The sequence below is a fragment of the Podarcis liolepis genome (assembly GCF_965112155.1).
Source record: "Podarcis liolepis genome assembly, chromosome: 11".
NCBI lineage: Eukaryota > Metazoa > Chordata > Lepidosauria > Squamata > Lacertidae > Podarcis > Podarcis liolepis.
The window spans coordinates 23,139,823-23,156,669 of record NC_139565.1 but is presented as its reverse complement, the minus strand read 5'-3'; the positions used below and the strand labels follow the sequence as shown (position 1 = coordinate 23,156,669).

Sequence of the window (16,847 nt, the reverse complement as noted above, 5' to 3'; positions counted from 1 at the left end):
CTCTTCTGTCCTAGATATACACAGAAACAAAAAAGAATGTGCTTTGTAAGCATCTAACATCTGCAAAGTTTTCCAAAGAAGAAAAGTTAAAATTACAAACTAACATTATATCTGCTTTTACATTATTATTCCTTCAGCATCTTTTTGTGTGTATGTGAAAGCCAAAAGCTTCTCTATACACCTCAATGGCAGTCATGATTATCTTCATAAGGATAACAAAAAAGCACTGCTGTTATCTTATTTTTTTTATATAATTATGTGGCAAATCTATCTTGGACATTGTATTAAATGAACAAGGCATTAGCAGAGCATTATAATGTAAGAAAGGGCAAATCAGAATTCATCCTTCGCTTTAAACTGAAAAACTGAATTCAGTAGAAGAGATATAATCTCCAGGTAGAGGCTGTTAAAAACAGATTTTGAACAACCTGGAAAGTCATAGCAGGTGCTTCAGCCCCTTACAGCAATAAGCATCAAGGTGCAGGATCCAAGCATACCGTTTATGTGTACGTGGATATGTATTTTGTTTCAGGCCTTTTTAACGTTAATAATCCAATTGCCAAATCACTATAGGGCTCTATCACAACGAGAAACATGAAAGAACATGTCCTACAATTACAACGCCCAGGCTTACCAAAATACACTATTTGCCAGCACGTCAGCTGCAAAAAGTCATGACACTGTGTAATATTTATGAGTTGCTGCAGGCTTGGTACTTATGGCACAGATTTGTTAAAGTGGGCATTTGCCCTCGGTAACAGAGGGAGAAGGGAAGGAAGGAAGGGGCACACTCCACACAAATGGTTTTGGAATGGAAATAGGATGTCACTTAACTTCAGTAGAAATTTTATGTGGGAGATTCCCTGGGGGGGGGGGAGTCAAAAGTACAGGCAGAAAGCTACAGAGCTACCTGATCCATCTGTCAAACATCTCATTCATAAGAAAGGAGCCATAGACAAGAAAAGCCACTAACTCACTGCTACTACATGTACCCTAAAGGTAAAGGTACCCCCCTGACCGTTAGGTCCTGTCACAGATGACTCTGGGGCTGCACGCTCATCCCGCTCTATAGGCCGAGGGAGCTGGCGTTTGCCGCAGACAGCTTCCGGGTCATGTGGCCAGCATGACTAGGCCGCTTCTGGCGAAACCAGAGCAGCGCATGGAAACGTCGTTTACCTTCCTGCCGGAGCAGTATCTATTTATCTACTTGCACTTGACGTGTTTTCAAACTGCTAGGTGGGCAGGAGCTGGGACCGAACAACGGGAGCTCACCCCGTCGCGGGGCATGTACCGTAATTTTTCCTGGTCACAGGAAATGGCATCTCTCCAGAGGGAGGCTCCCTTGTCTCTGTGAAATAGTTCCTCTATTCCCCGCCCCCCCCATGCAACAACAAATCTGCAAAAAATGCCCAATATTTTCCTTTAAGCCTCCTACCAGAGATGTTTAGTTGGAATTTCACAGAAGGCATCAGCTATGTATGATAGCTTTCTCAACCCAAGTCCACCTCAATTTCATAAAGACTTTGGGATTTAATTTAAAATAGTAAAACAAGTACATGGGTAAGGAGTGCTGGATCTTAACATCTAATGATTAGCACTCTACAAAATTGGTGAAGCCAGTTTTTAAGATGCGGTCAAGAGAAGTGCTTTAAACTGTTCCAAAAATAAAAAGCCACATAAGCTGAAATTCCAGTGATGTATGACTGTACTTAAGTTTTAAGTGGGCATGGCACTGTTAACATTCTGTTGCTGTGTACCGAGTCAAATTAGGGTCAAGCACTCTGAACTTGTTTGTCAGAAGCCATTAGCTAGGTTGAAAATTATCCATTTTCATGGATGGTGTCAATCATCAAATGCTTCTGTTACAGACACTCAGCCTCTCAGACATGATTCCCCCCCCCCTTTTCCACTTCCACAGAGAAGATGCTTGTTCAACAGGTCCCTTCTGCTTGCTTATCTGTTACAGATTCATCACACTGCTCTACGGTTTTCATGACACACAAGTACAACTTTGTTCTGCTATTGCACAGCGCTGTGTTTAAACTAGTTCAAACACATACAGTTATTCAGGCTTCAACTCGCTTATACATGTGTAATATCATATTGCCAACCCCAGCCTGTGTGTTTCATTAAAATCATTCAATTACGTTCATCAAGCACTGCTTGTAGGCACCCACAATCATTTCCATAGGGTGGACGTCACATTTAAGCTAACAAAGGCTGCATACCAGCCAAGTCCTTAATGTGTAATTCTGTGGCTCCTTTTGTTTTGTTAAGGACAGCTAGTCTTTACTGCTACATGTCTCATAGGGAAGGATCTCAAAAGCAAGACCCTGAGATTTGCTTGTCTGGCTGGGAAATATTAATGAGGAATAGCTATTAAAACACAAATAAAATGTGTAATTATTCTTATTTAATATAGAGGGTGTTTTTTTTTAAAAAAGAAAGAAACAGCAGGCATACAAAACTCCATTAAAAGTTATATTAAAAATCATTAGAGAATGTCAGGAATTTCTGCTTGATTGTGGCTTATGTATTCTTAATGTAATACTTCACACTGCTAGACATCTGATTTTTTAAAAAACAATATTTCAGTCAAGCGTACATAATCAAGGTTTGTCTTTGTTTTGTTCATTAAAATATGTAATTCGTCTGAATGTGTGATAAAGTACTTGTATGTTTAGTGGAAGTCTTGCACAAGGACTTCCAGCCGCTCAATGGAGCTTCTCCCCATCTCCTACCATAGTGGCTCTGGGGTTGTCAAGAGAACCCCCAGAACAGAGAAGGCAGGAGAGGAGGAGTGTTCTATTTAGCAAGCCACAGTTGAAGGACACTATTGCCCAATTCCTTATGCATTTGCCCATGTACCTGAAGATTCACCTCCACTACTTACCAGATTGCCCAATCTATAAGGACTTAAGAACAGCCTTGTTCAAAGATTTGTATCTCCCAGTTGAGAGTTTGATTGGGCATTTCATTAATTTTTTATTAGGAGACAGGTTCCCCGGCAGCTCTGGAAAAGTAGCCTTTTATGCCTTTGGTGTGGCAATTTTAAGGAGAAAGGTTTGTAGGAATGATAAGTGAAATTTTTCATGGGGCAAACTCTTATCTGACAGAATGCTGGTTTTAACCATTATTTTAATTATGCAATGTATTTTAATCTGTTTTATGTATTTTGTTTTGTAAGTGCTTCAGCTACACAAATAAATAATACTCGTATTCATTTAGCAAGCTGGAATTTTTGCACAAGTAGAACATTTTAAAGAAAGCAATGTTAATTCCACCTGATATCTTTACTCCAATCATTAATATCAAGCAAAGAAGGAAATGAGACAATAGACTGAAACTTGCACACACAGTACAGTATGTGTAATCACGGGCAAGTTCTTGATTTTCCATCGCTCATTTACATCACTCGAATATATGATGGAACATTTAATCTTGAGTCTGGTTGAGTCATACCTATCCACACGCATGAACCTTCATCTCAGTTCAGCACATGTACCTGTCATTCAGATTCCACAAAAAGCTTAACCTAGAAATGACAGGTATCCATTCAACAGAGTCCACCTCCCACCTAATACCCTTCTACAAGAGACTTACTAGAGGTGTGGCACCAAAATCATACAAGGGAGAGCTGGTAAGCTAGGGGAACATGTCTAGAGTTTGGCATAGTCACCAATAACATGTAGATGACAGCTGTAAGTTAACTTTTAAAGGGAAATCTGCTCAACCACTTGCTTGCTCATTTTTTAAAAAAACAAACACTAAATGTTGTAATCATGCAGGTAGACCTGACGCTTGTTCCTGTCCATAAGAAGGTCTACTCATTTGAACAGAAAAGACCATTTCTTTTAAGACCTCCAAATAAATAAAGCAGTGTTTATTTATGTATAACCATGACAACTCAATTTAGGCTGGTTTAAAAATTAACTTGCTGACAAGAGTATATGCCAGTTTAAAATATGACTGGAAAGTGGTAAACAAGAAGGGTTAGCTTTAACGCTGGAAAGCCACTGTTGTGCTTTTACTCACCGTCTGGTGACTTCTGTCACAGTAACGCAGTCCAAAGTAATCTATCTCCACGAGGTTTAAATGCCGGAATACGTAGCCTAGGACAACCGAGCCTTTCGTTGACTTCTGTGGGAAAGAATGTACAGAGTCTTTTCATACAAGTGGTTCAGTCTTTTGTTAGCTGCACAGTGCCATTCATGCATTCAGTTAGCTTTGTCTACGAAAGGAGGTTGTTTTATTAGTTAGAAACAGCCTTACTGTCTTCATAACTAAAATCTCAATGACCCTTATATACTCTCTTTAGCTATTTTGCAGAAATGAGCAAATACGCTTCTGTGTTACTCAGCATTGATATTTTGAGCGTCATGTATCTATGTTATCAAAGTGCTATTCTGTGACCTGCGGTAGTCCTGCACTCTAAGTTTGCATATGCATGTCTTCAAAGCTTTGCCATTTCATTTTGTCCAAGCAGAAAAAAAGAAGGGGAATGGTTTGAGGCTCAACTCCAAGTTTCCCTGTAGGGTTAAAGAAATGCTAAGGCAGGTCACACATCACCTGCTTTCTCAGTGCAACGTAACACACAACTATTTCATGAGCAGACTACAGGCATGCATCACTGTCTGATATTGCTGAGGCTAATCTTTATTTATGAATCATAGAATTGTAGAGTTGGAAGGGACCCTGAGGATCATCTAGTCCAACCCATTGCAATGCAAGAATATGCAGCTGTCGCATACGGGGATTTAACCTGCAACCTTGGAGTTACCAGCACCACGCTCTCTAACCAACCAGCTGTGCGATGTCCAAGCGTCAACTGCCAACTGGAATGTTTCTAGTGTCGGGAACTTTTATCACACAAATGTGGAGAAGTGCAAAATCCAAAGGATAATTATGTAACAATCTGCACCTTAGTCCTGATGGACTGTTCATACTGGAATTCACAGAAACCTAATTTCTCAAGCATTCCTACAACCAGACAGAGTAATAATTTTAATAATGAGCTAAGAAATTACTTTCCATGACGAATAAATAAATGTTACAGACTAAACGCAAGAGGGAGAGAAAGAAAGAAAGAAAGAAAGAAAGAAAGAAAGAAAGAAAGAAAGAAAGAAGCTATTTCTAAACTTACACAATCTTTTTCATACTAAAGATCAAACTTGCTAGAGGCTTGCATTCTTAAAGGGAACAAGTTTATTTGAAATACCATCAGTAATGCTTTCAAGAGTGAACAAAGAATTGTTCAAAATGAGTCATAGGGCCATGCTGTATGGTAACAAGACTATAAACCAGAAAGGCAGGTTTCTACCGGTTTTATAAAATGACAGCTAGAACCTTCAGAGAAGATCTAGTTTTCCTTTTGACAGAAAATGAAATTGAACCATTAAAATACTGCAACGCACAAATCTGTTTTAAAAGGTGAGACCAGCTTTTATTAAGCTCTAAAACAAGCCCGACAAATCAAGGTTAAGTGGTTCTGAGTATTCATGCTGCACACAAAATATAAATATGACAAACCCCAGATCTGTAAATGTAGCAGAGGCTCAATGCCTTTAACAGGTGCAAGGATATCAAAAGTTGACAAGCGCAAATTTCACAACACTAAAACCACAAAAAACACAGTTGGTAAAGTCAGGGAAGAGTTAAAAAGCAGGGTAACCTGTTGGAATCAAGCACCAGCAAAGGCCTGGGAACACAGACCTGCTTCAAGAAGAGACCAAAATGTCACTGAGATCCATTTTTACTAACTGTACTTCCTCGGCTATTGATCCTCCAGATCAGGGATGGGGAACCTGTGACCTTCCAGATACCTGGAGCTGCAATCCATCAACACCTGGAGGGCCACAGGCTGCCTATCCTTGTTCTAAAGTCAGTCTTAAACAAAAAATACATGAACAGAATCGACCAAAGTTCCCTACTCGGCGGATGTGATCTTCCCCTACGAGCCAGATACCCATGCAACTTTCAGCAGTACTGCATGCCCCTACACACAGTTAATCTAAGGCAGGACCAGCCACAAATTGCAGAGTAATTGCATTATGAACCTTCCAGGTATGACTGGGGATTGCCAGGACTCCTGTGCTGGCAAAGGGAGGGGTGTGTTTGCATCAGCAGGATAGAAATTTTGCAAATGGCACCCTAAAGGATATCGCTTAACCCCTTAGTCCCCATTCCCAACAGAAAAGCAAACCTCAGTACACATGATTAAGGCGCTTTTCTTCACTTCATTCCTTGTTGCACGTTCCGGATTTGAGCCTTTGAGTAGGTTCAAAAATTCAGTTCAACAGCATACCCACAACTCTTAGTATGATTAAACTTTATGGCAGATATAGTTAAGCCCATAAAAATAACTGATCTAAGGGAATGATAACAAGGCTAGACCACAACTTGCAGACTGCATGTTCAAGCAAAGCGTTTTAATTTAATAATGGTTAATATTGCAAATATTTACCAAGACAAGGAGCTAGAGCTTAATTAGCTGGATACATGTTCAAACAGAGAATAAACCAATAGACATTTATATGTATATATATATTTCTCCTGCTGGCAACTCGTCTCCCAATATGCATAGATGTTAACAAAGAAAACCGCAGTGCGAATACATCCATGATTAGAAGCTGCTTTACACTCTAAGCATAATCATTTAATTCACATTTTCATATCTAATCTCTTACTCCACAATCCAGTACTTAATTTAATTTTGCTAGACCAACCTGGTAGCATCCAGCTGTTTCTGACTGCAACTTCCATCAGCCGCAGCCAACACGGCTGTGAAAATAAATCTAGCCAGATGTTTTGACTGATGTCAATATGTCCTGTAGAGTTTTTTAAAGATTGTATTAACACCTAAAGTTTGGCAGGGAGCAGTTATCTTAGCCACGCCTAATTAAATTATCGGCAATCTATTGTAAATGGTGTCCCTATTTAACATACATTCAAAGCTCTAATTATCACCAGCTGTAATTTTGGCACCTCATTGCCATTTAACAGCCACCTCACAGTTGTATTTTTCATATGCCGGCCAACAAAGATATAGAGTCATAGAAATGTAGAGTTGGAAGGTATCCCAAATATCATCTAGTCCAACGCCCTGGAATTATTTTGTGAGGGGGGGGGAATAAATCAGTTCTGACTCTTATTAAGTATTTCTCCTTCTTCCAGGAGGAGTAATGAAATATACACAACGCAAATATCAAGAGACTTCTTATTTGCTTTCAATAACCTTTCCTTTTAGCTTGTGAGAGCATAGTTTCATCCCTAGAGGCAAATCATCTACTCCAGAAAAATTCACCAGCAATTAGTAAATGATGGAGAAATGATCCGTCTTAAACAAACCAACACAACGGCCCACTTGGCACCTAATGCAAAACCCAACCAGGGCTAAGCATGGATGAGCAACCATGCAGGTGCACAGAATGAAAATCGTGTCCATGTCATTCCTTGGGATGTGGAGTTTGCACAGTTACATTCCAATCACACTCAGTGGAATTTGTGTCCCGTCCCCCCCTGCTTTTGTATTGCAGCAAGGCACCGTGTCAACTCATTTTGAATGTCTCTCATTTTCAAAAGTGTCCATAAGACACAGAGGATGGGGATGGTCTGTACGAAAAACAGAAGTCCAAACCCAGCTGGAGCACATGAAATGAGTTGCATAGTTCTGTGGGTCTAGGTATATGTAGGGAAGCTACTTAAACATCAGGTAGCTTCCCTACATATTTTTACTTTGAAATGACAATTGCTCTCACGTGCATCTCGAGGACTGAGATGCTCTTAATTAATCAACCAGGACCTCAGCTCACTTAAGACTTTTGAATGCTTAACCTCTTGTGATCACGTTCAAGATTTCTTTATTCACAGAGCTAATGAAAAATGCATTACCCTCCAACACTTAGACCAACAGACTCTTGGGGTTAATTAATAAAACGCTCCAGGCAAATCTACCCTTTCTTTAAATGGATTAGGGTTTGTTGTATTCTGTAAACCTTATCAGTTATTTGAATATATTGTTTTATTCAACACGATATAGAAGGAGATCTAAAACATCAAAAAATGCCCTTAGCAGTGAAATACTAACATTGTTTCAGTAGATATATATTTGATAAATAGGCACAACAGCTAATTAATGCCAAGAGGCCCAAACACCCATTGATTGTAGGAAAAGAAAACAAACAAACCTGGGAAACCATCTAGGTCTACTTTTAATTACGGTTATAGGCTTGTTTTCAGTAGACTGTCCATGAATACTTTGTATGCCTAAAGTATTTTTCTTGGAATAAGTTGCAAATGCCACTAAGAACCTTGGTTTGTGCACAGGGCAAAAATAATTTGGGAATGTTTTCAGACAGAATAACTACATTGGAAGCAGAGTTAGGGAAAGCAAAACTTACAAAGCAGTCACTACCAAGGGATTCACATGTTTTGTCCTGACACCAAAGCCTCAACCAATAATCTGGTGTTGAAATGTGCTGGGATTAGAGATGTGCAGGCCCGGAGTTGGGGGTGCAAAAAATAGGAGGAATAATACTTTTTTTTCCCCCAGGGGGGTTTTCCAGGAGCTTCACATTTCTAGCCAGGAGGAAGTAGGAATTTTCCCATTTGGCAACTGCTTTCTTTGCCAGGGGATCTCTAATAGCAGCTGGAAGAGGAGAGGACAGAGGATGAGGAAAGAGCTGCGAGTGAAGGGGAGCCCTTTCTTCATCCTCTAGACCCATCAGGAAACTCAACGACCTGCTATACCTGGTGTGGAAAGTGCAACTGAATGGGACACAGCTGAGGCCAGCCTAAGGCAGCACCATCCATCTTGGGCCTGCCCATAAAAATAAAGTGAGTGATGGGGAGTGATGTTTGTTGTTCCAGGAACCATTGTGAGACTTTTGTGGGTGAGTTGGGAGTTTGTTTGGGCCTTGGGTGAGAATTTGGAGGCTGAGATGGAGAGCGTGTCAGAAGGAAAATGAGTTTCATTAATGTAACATTTTTATACGTTAACTGTGTATTTTTGTAATATTTTGTTTAATTTTTGTCTGTTGTTGCTTCAGTATTTTGTACATACTTAAGATATTTTTAATACATTAAGTGGTATAGAAATTAAACAATCAAATATAATAATAGTTACTGGGACCATTTACTGAAAGAAGTATCACTTTAATTGAAAATTCACAGACAATTTAGTTCTTTCAGCAGGAGTCCCTTATCCCAAACATTAATTTAATATGGATTCATCTGTACAGCTCGGGTGAGACTAGCTTTCCTCAAAGTGATAATATTTTAACCACCAAATCTGAGGGGGCCCATGAAACACCCCAAAACAGAGGGAGAATTCAATTCACTGTGAAGCTTATAAATCAAGGAAAACCTGGATTGAAACCCCTCTGACAAAATGATATGACTACAGATTACTTGAAGGGGAAACCTATATGCAGCTACAGAATATTTCAATCAACGTTCTAAACAGATTTAAAGTAGGAAATTTCATATAACTTCAGCCTCCTTTCCTTTAATTATCTGTTAAGAGTCCTTGATTTTGCCTCTTCTTGTTAAAAGGAAAGACTACCACAATATTTGGTCTTAATGGTTCTCTTTTCTTCTCTACATTACTAAATCAAGTATATCAAGGAGTCTTTCTCCACAAGGGCAGATTTAAAGGTAATAATGACTTCTGCATGATGAAGAGAGGGCACCTACTTACGGAACACAAATATATATAAATAAACTGCGTCTTTATTTTGCAACCGAAAGTCAATAGCTTGTCATAAAATACAGCTTTTAAACCAGGGCATTCCATGTTTTATACGTCTTATATGTATATGAACTGATGAGACAAAAACATAAATAAGAATTTATCCATTGAGACTGAAGACTGCATGATACAACATGATAATTATGTTAATTAACCACATTTCTCTCTGCCCTCCTGAAGACTGCTTCAGATACACGCTTACAACAACAAAGCCTGCAAATTTCCCTAAGTGTGTACATCCAAAGCATAAACTCCATAGGGCTGCTTTTCACTGGTGTACATACTGCTGAAAGAAGGTTTATGGAAAACCACAAACATCATAAAACAGGCTATCACAAACACTGGGGGTGTGGGCTAGGCAAGCACAACAGTTTTCCAAGAAAGGCCAAATGTACGTAAACCGAGAAATATTTGCGGCGTATTTTCCAAAAGGAAGCTGTGCAACTTCTATCACAGCTGAATATGCTACTAGCCAGTAGATACATATAAAACAACAAAATATGTTCTTGAAAATGATCTCTAGACATTTCCCCCCATTTAATGCTTACAAATTAATTCAAATATGATCTATATTCTATGTGCTTTCAGAATCAATAACATCATTTCATTCAGTTGTGACCTTACCAGCAACCTAGCCTGAAGTAATTCTATTAAGCCAAACCATCCTGTAGTTATGTCAATACTGATTATTTTCATGGCAATGCACAGCTACAAAAATGAGGAAATAGCAGCACAGAAGAGTCCATTCCTTCTTCCCTCTGTCTTTCCTCTCCCATACACTGCAATTACCAAGTGCCCGCATTGTAAAATCAAACTAAAATCAATGCCACATCAGATTTTATCCTTTACTATTAGGAACCTAGGATGTGGCTTTATGCCATTGGTCTGTCTAGCTCTGAACTGTCTACACAGGCTGACTTCTGATTTCTAGCATTACCCTCCTTGATTGAACCTGGCAACTTTCACATGTGCTGTATTATTAAGTCATGGCACCTTTCCCTGAAAACTATAAAATAAAACAGGGCTGCAGCAGGAGACACAAACTCCCCCAGACTTCCACATGGCTCCCCACAACTTACTGGCTTTGTGTTGAATACTGCACCTGTAAATATTCTCTGAGCCTTCATAGCTAGATCACAGCCCTGCCGCATCGATTCACTCTGCCCTAGATTACAGTTTCAACGTTTTAAATATTAAATCACACACTAATCACACATTAAAATAAATCTTAATATTGAATCTCTCTTAAATCTATACTCATAGTCAATATCAATAACCAATACAGTTCTGACAATATGGTTCTACCATATGAAGAAAGAGATTGCCGGGGGGGGGGGGAACCTATGGTTATTTGTTTACATGTTCTGGCTCAATTATAGTTGCAGGTTAGTGCTCTTGCTTCTGTAAGGAGGAAGCCAATTTTGATCATGATAAAGTTCAGGTTGTTCAATGAAAAGTCTAGGCATATTTACTAGGTCCTAAAAGTGGTGGATGCAGGTGGTGCTGTGATCTAACCCACAAAGCCTAGGGCTTGCCGATCAGAAGGTCGGCAGCTCGAATCCCCGCAACGGGGTGAGCTCCCATTGTTCGGTCCCAGCTCCTGCCCACCTAGCAGTTCGAAAGCACGTCAAAGTGCAAGTAGATAAATAGATACCGCTCCGACGGGAAGGTAAACGGCATTTCCGTGCGCTGCTCTGGTTTGCCAGAAGCTGCTTAGTCATGCTGGCCACATGCCCTGGAAGCTGACTGTGGACAAACGCCAGCTCCCTTGGCCTATAGAGCAAGGTGAGCGCACACCCCCAGAGTCGTCCGCAACTGGACCTAACGGTCAGGGGTACCTTTACCTTTAAAATTGGTGCAATTCCTTTATCAAATGCAAGTATGGAAGCTGATACATGGCTTGTGCTTCTTGATTCAGTTTTCTTAACTAAGCTGCTGCTCTGTATTTGCTTCAGCACAGGTATCTGTCAGAGTCATTACTGCCCTTGCAACAAGTCTTAGGCAGACGAGTGTACTCCATCTTTAAAATGGGTAAGTTGTTAGAGCCTTTCTAAACAGGCTAAAATAAAATATTCATTGTAGAAATGTGTGATTCCTTGATATTGTAATATGTTACATACAGGCATGCTATCTCTTTGAGGGTTGATGTCTGTGGATGTGATCAGGTGCTTGAGTGATGGCTCTACACTTATTTCTAGTTCTTGTGTTATTTTCGTAGCACATTGCACTAGTCTGGATTATGACAGTTTGATGGAGTCTCATCATTGGGGGGTGGGGTTGAGGCCTGCCTACCTTTTGAGTTAGAAGTCCACTCGATTTCATTTCACTCCAAATTTATGCATTAAGGTCTGGGAAATCTATTTCCACAAATACACCTAACCTGAAGAATGCTCAGCTGTATCCCCATATCGGTTGCATCAGGTGAGCATACCTTTAGTAAACTGAAACTCATAAAGGATTACTTAATATCTACCACAGGGAAAGAAAGGTGATACCACCTTATTATACTTTCAGCACAATATAAACTTGCTAGCTAGCCAAGCCTTTTTTGACAGTTAAATTTATAAGTTTGCCAAAAACAAGGAACAAGTCATTCAAGTAGGTTACAAGTTCAAATATTAAATGATTAGTTATTATAATAAAAGACTTCAGGGTTGAATTACTCATTTTTAATTCTAGTAATTTAATTTTAGCAATTGTCAATGCTTATAGAAACTACAATGGATTGCAATTTGCAGGTGTTGTAAGCAATTCCTTGTACATTCCAATAAAGAACCTTTGTGACTCTAGTCTAGTGGACTGATATTCATGTTTATTAATGATTTTATCATCATGAAATGCCACCTATTAAACTATAATGAATGTGTTGTGTTATTCCATGCACTTATGGTATACTTTCTACATGTAGCTTGGGGGGGGGAGAGAAAGGCCCCAAGACTACGTTTTGCCCTGGATCCCAGGTTCTTTCTCTCTCTCTGCAGCCCTGTTTGTATGCACGTGTGCTAACAGTTTAATATTGCTGCTATAAACACAAGCTTAACGTGCATTACAGCTGGTGCAGATGTTGGCACTCTTCATCTTAAGCACTTGTGAGCTGTATAGCGGGTTTCCCATCATATTTACCCAGATTTAAACCCCATTAAATTGAACAGGACTTGTTCCCAATGAATATGCTTAGGATTAAAACCTTGAGTTGCATTTATATTTTTTACTGGGAACTAAGCTCAATTAAACAGTGGGATTTACTATCAGCTAGGGATATAAAGAGCAAGCTCTTTAGTTTTTCAATAACTTGGGAGGGTAATGCACAGAAAGCATGTTTATTCCCTAAGAGCACACAGCACAACTTTGGTTATTTACTAGATAAGAACTTCAAGCACATACAGATGCACTTACTAACTGATGCCACTTGGTTATTTTCTGTTGTGGATTGGATTTGGTTTCCCTACAGCTTTACTCCCTAAACATAAGGCAAAGGTAAAGGGACCCCTGACCATTAGGTCCAGTCGTGACCGATTCTGGGGTTGACGATGCTCATCTTGCTTTATTGGCCGAGGGAGCCGGTGTACAGCTTCCGGGTCATGTGGGCAGCATGACTAAGCCGCTTCTGGTGAACCAGAGCAGTGCACGGAAATGCCGTTTACCTTCCCACCGGAGTGGTACCTATTTATCTACTTGCACTTTGATGTGCTTTCGAACTACTAGGTTGGCAGGAGCAGGGACCGAGGAACGGGAGCTCACCCTGTCGCAGGGATTCAAACCGCCAACCTTCTGATCAGCAAGTCCTAGGCTCTGTGGCTTAACCCACAGCGCCACCCGCGTCCCTAAACATACTTGCTATGAATTCAGTGCTAGTTTCTTCCCCTCCCGAGTGATAGGGGGCTGGCTTTTAAGAGAGACCACCTACCTGGTAACATGCCAAGCACTGGCTGGCACCATCAGTCAGCTGCAAGGCAGCGTTTGGGGTACACTAAGGAGGGCTGTTCTTCTGACAATCCTCAGCCCTTCCGTTACATCTAAACCTTAAAATCTGAACCCACTGGGACCCTCCCCTGGATCAGAGTCCTCTAGCTCCACAAGTCCCTCCCACTCCTCCTCCTTGTCCAACCAATCCCATAAAGATGTTCCCACAGGGCTCATGACACAGATGCCTTTTATTAGATGAAAGCAGCAGTGTTAAAGTAGTAAAGTCTTGATGAAAAGTCTTATTTCCCTTCCTGACAAACAGGTCCAACTATGCCAAACTTAAACTGCAAAGTCTTGCGTGACGGAAAACGTGAAGATGAAAGAAAGCAACACAGGAACAGAAAGTCTGTCCATGTCTACATGTAAACAGCAAGGGAACAAAAAACAAGCACTGTTGTTGTTAACGGTTTCCAAGAATCATAAATCCATGTACAGTATATGTTTTCAGATGCAGTTTGGTAGTATGTTTTTAAATGTGCTTCCTGAGTGTTAATGGAGGGGAGATTAGAACCCTTTTGTATGTACACAAAGGGAAATGTATGCATGCCTTGCCTTCCCATCTACCCTGGTGTGCAAGAAAATGAAGCAGGAAGTTTGTTTACTTTTCATTCAAACATCTTTTCAAATCGTTCACAGTGGCATGTTATTACAGCAGACAAGTGGGGTTTTTTTCACACCACATTCTTTTGTATCCCTAATCTAAGGGAACAAGGTTATAGTGCTTCAACCCAGTCAACGAAGTGCCATACCATTTGCTTATCAAAACTTTTGTATCCAATATGCTTGATGTGCAGCAGTTTTATTAAAGGAGACAGCAACTTCCTCGCAGGCATGATAATTCCACATCATGCAAAACATAATGAGCCAGCATAGCTACGACTGAACTGATTACATTAGTCTTAAATTTAATCACAGACTGCCCAAAACAGTTAGCCGTTGTTACTCCATTGCAAATTGGAAGACACAACCATTGTTCAGAAGACTGTTAGCAACTGTTGAATGATGGAAGGTAACAAGTACAGGTGACCCACTCAATCACATCATGCATAAACTCCCCCCTCCCCACTAAATACTCAAAATATATTTTAACTCTATAGAGAGCTTCAAGTAAACTTTTTAAGAATTCCTATTTTTACTGTAAACAAGCATCAATCCTTTGCCCTATTACTATCAAGTTTAGTGGAGAGAAATTACACAGCAAATAAGTTTGTATGTAATTTGTGAGGAAATGGGGGTGAGAACGAGAGAGAGAAAAAGCAAACGGAGCACATTTCTTGAGAAAATTCATTATACAGCACTTAAACATGCTGGTCTGCAATTTGCAAGTTTATGAGAGTTTCTGCATTTATAATACATTCCCTCATCACGGGGAAGAAATGAAAACCTTATGAAAGGAATAATTACGAGTGTGTGAGTTCTGTTCATGCTACTGAGCAACAAGAAATGTCAACCCAATTATGAAACTATGGAAGCAAAACTTGAGGAGAAAATACAGCAGTGACTCAACTGCTGCACAGAGAATCCTTCAAATTAAACCACTGAATTAAATGGGTATATGGGGTGAATTAAATGGGTATATGGGGTGATAGGGAAGGGGTAGCACTTCTGGTGGGGGACAAAGTCTGACTTCACCCCCAGAGGTGTGCTCCATTGTCTCTCGAAACAGACAGATGCCAATTATTATTATTATTATTATGCCAGTATGGCATTAAATGAAACTTCTACAACTTTAAAACTAAGCTTTTACTTTAATTACCATATGGCTAAAGAATTGTATAGCCACCCAAATCTCACGAAACTGATGAAAATATTTTTATAATTTTTTTTCTTGATGATAATAAACTGTGTGATGTAGATAAGAAGCATTGTTTAAGAAAACTAAACGTAAAGGCAAGATGAAAACAAGAACCCAAAAACAACACTACAGATTTTTCAAAGACTGCTCTTCAATCTCTTTTTAAACTTAAAAACCACATTAGACTAATCAAATCATAGAACTGTAGAGCTGGAAGGAACTCTGAGGGTCATCTGGCCATATAACATAATTATAAAAGTTGCACAACTATAACAATGCAGTAATCATGAGTTGTGAATTGCTACTAACAAATCTCACAGACCTTGCAACAATAGTGTATGCTACTAAAGCACAGCCATCATATTAAATACAGTAACTGCATGAACAGGAGTGGTAAAATGGTTACATGGAGCACTTAGTTGCTATTTTCTGCCATAGAATATTCTCTGCCATTGCATCTTTGTGTCAGCACTGTCAGGTCCTACCAGTTACTACCAGCTTTTCTTGCTACACTGTGCAAGATCAAGCCAGGTCTACTCAGATACTCACACTGTCATGAGTTCAACAGCCAAACAATATATGCATTTAAACAGGCAGTGTCCATCATATTAGAGGGAGGGGGAACATTGGCTACAATCTAATCATTCATATACTTAGAAGCATATGTAGAAACCATCTGGTCACAATTGCCCACACTATCTTAAGTTTTCCTATAATAAAGAAATGACCTCAGGCTTGGAATTCTGATCTGAGATTGTTGCATCATTATGCATTGAAGAAAAGAGTACCGTATGCCCTTTCCTTTCTTCGGCACACAATTTACAAGTGTCAAATCTTCCTGGAAACAAAAAATGCTGTTGTTGATACTTCTGGATCTGTGGGCAAGGAACTCAGAGAAATTCTGATTTGTTTGTTTTTCAATTTGCCAACCAGAGCACAGAGTTTTTCTTAGCTAATCCTCTGGTTGGTAGCATACTAGTGAAGAAGTAACCAGTTGTTATATTCCATGCAAAACCCTATAAATGTATTAAGACCATTATTGTCTAACCCTTTTTTAAAGCCATCCATCCAAGTTGCTGGCCATCACTGCCTCCTGTGGGAATGAGATAGTTAAAGTATGGAACAATGTTCTGGGCTAACCATCTGTGGACATGACAAATGAATTATGGCTTCAGCAAGCAGCATTTTGCAGTCATTTTGACTCATAGCACATTATATGCATGGCTTTTCAGGTTTCTCTTTCCAGAATCAACCCCAAAGCGGTAAAAACATCATTTCTTTGCTCAGTGCAGGAAGAGATGGCTGAAACATGACATGGCAATTCACACCTCATCATGG

At 39.8% G+C, this 16,847-nt stretch overlaps 1 protein-coding gene and 1 long non-coding RNA gene across 5 annotated transcripts in view; both read right to left on the bottom strand.

Annotated features, from left to right (window-relative positions):
• LOC310688372 overlaps nt 1-16,847 on the bottom strand; it is a 342,987-nt gene that overhangs the window by 174,903 nt on the left and 151,237 nt on the right. The gene's annotated exons all lie outside the window — the stretch shown is intronic.
• The window catches only part of EPB41L4A (erythrocyte membrane protein band 4.1 like 4A), a 108,485-nt gene that overhangs the window by 65,635 nt on the left and 26,003 nt on the right, over nt 1-16,847 (bottom strand). For all 4 annotated transcript variants that reach the window (XR_014516821.1, XR_014516822.1, XM_083464509.1 and 1 more), the window contains exon 3: nt 4,036-4,140. Coding sequence is in view for 2 of the 4 variants with exons in the window: in XM_083464509.1 (XP_083320635.1) it covers nt 4,036-4,140 (105 nt within the window). In the remaining 2 variants the exon portion in view is untranslated. The remainder of the gene's footprint in view (nt 1-4,035; nt 4,141-16,847) is intronic.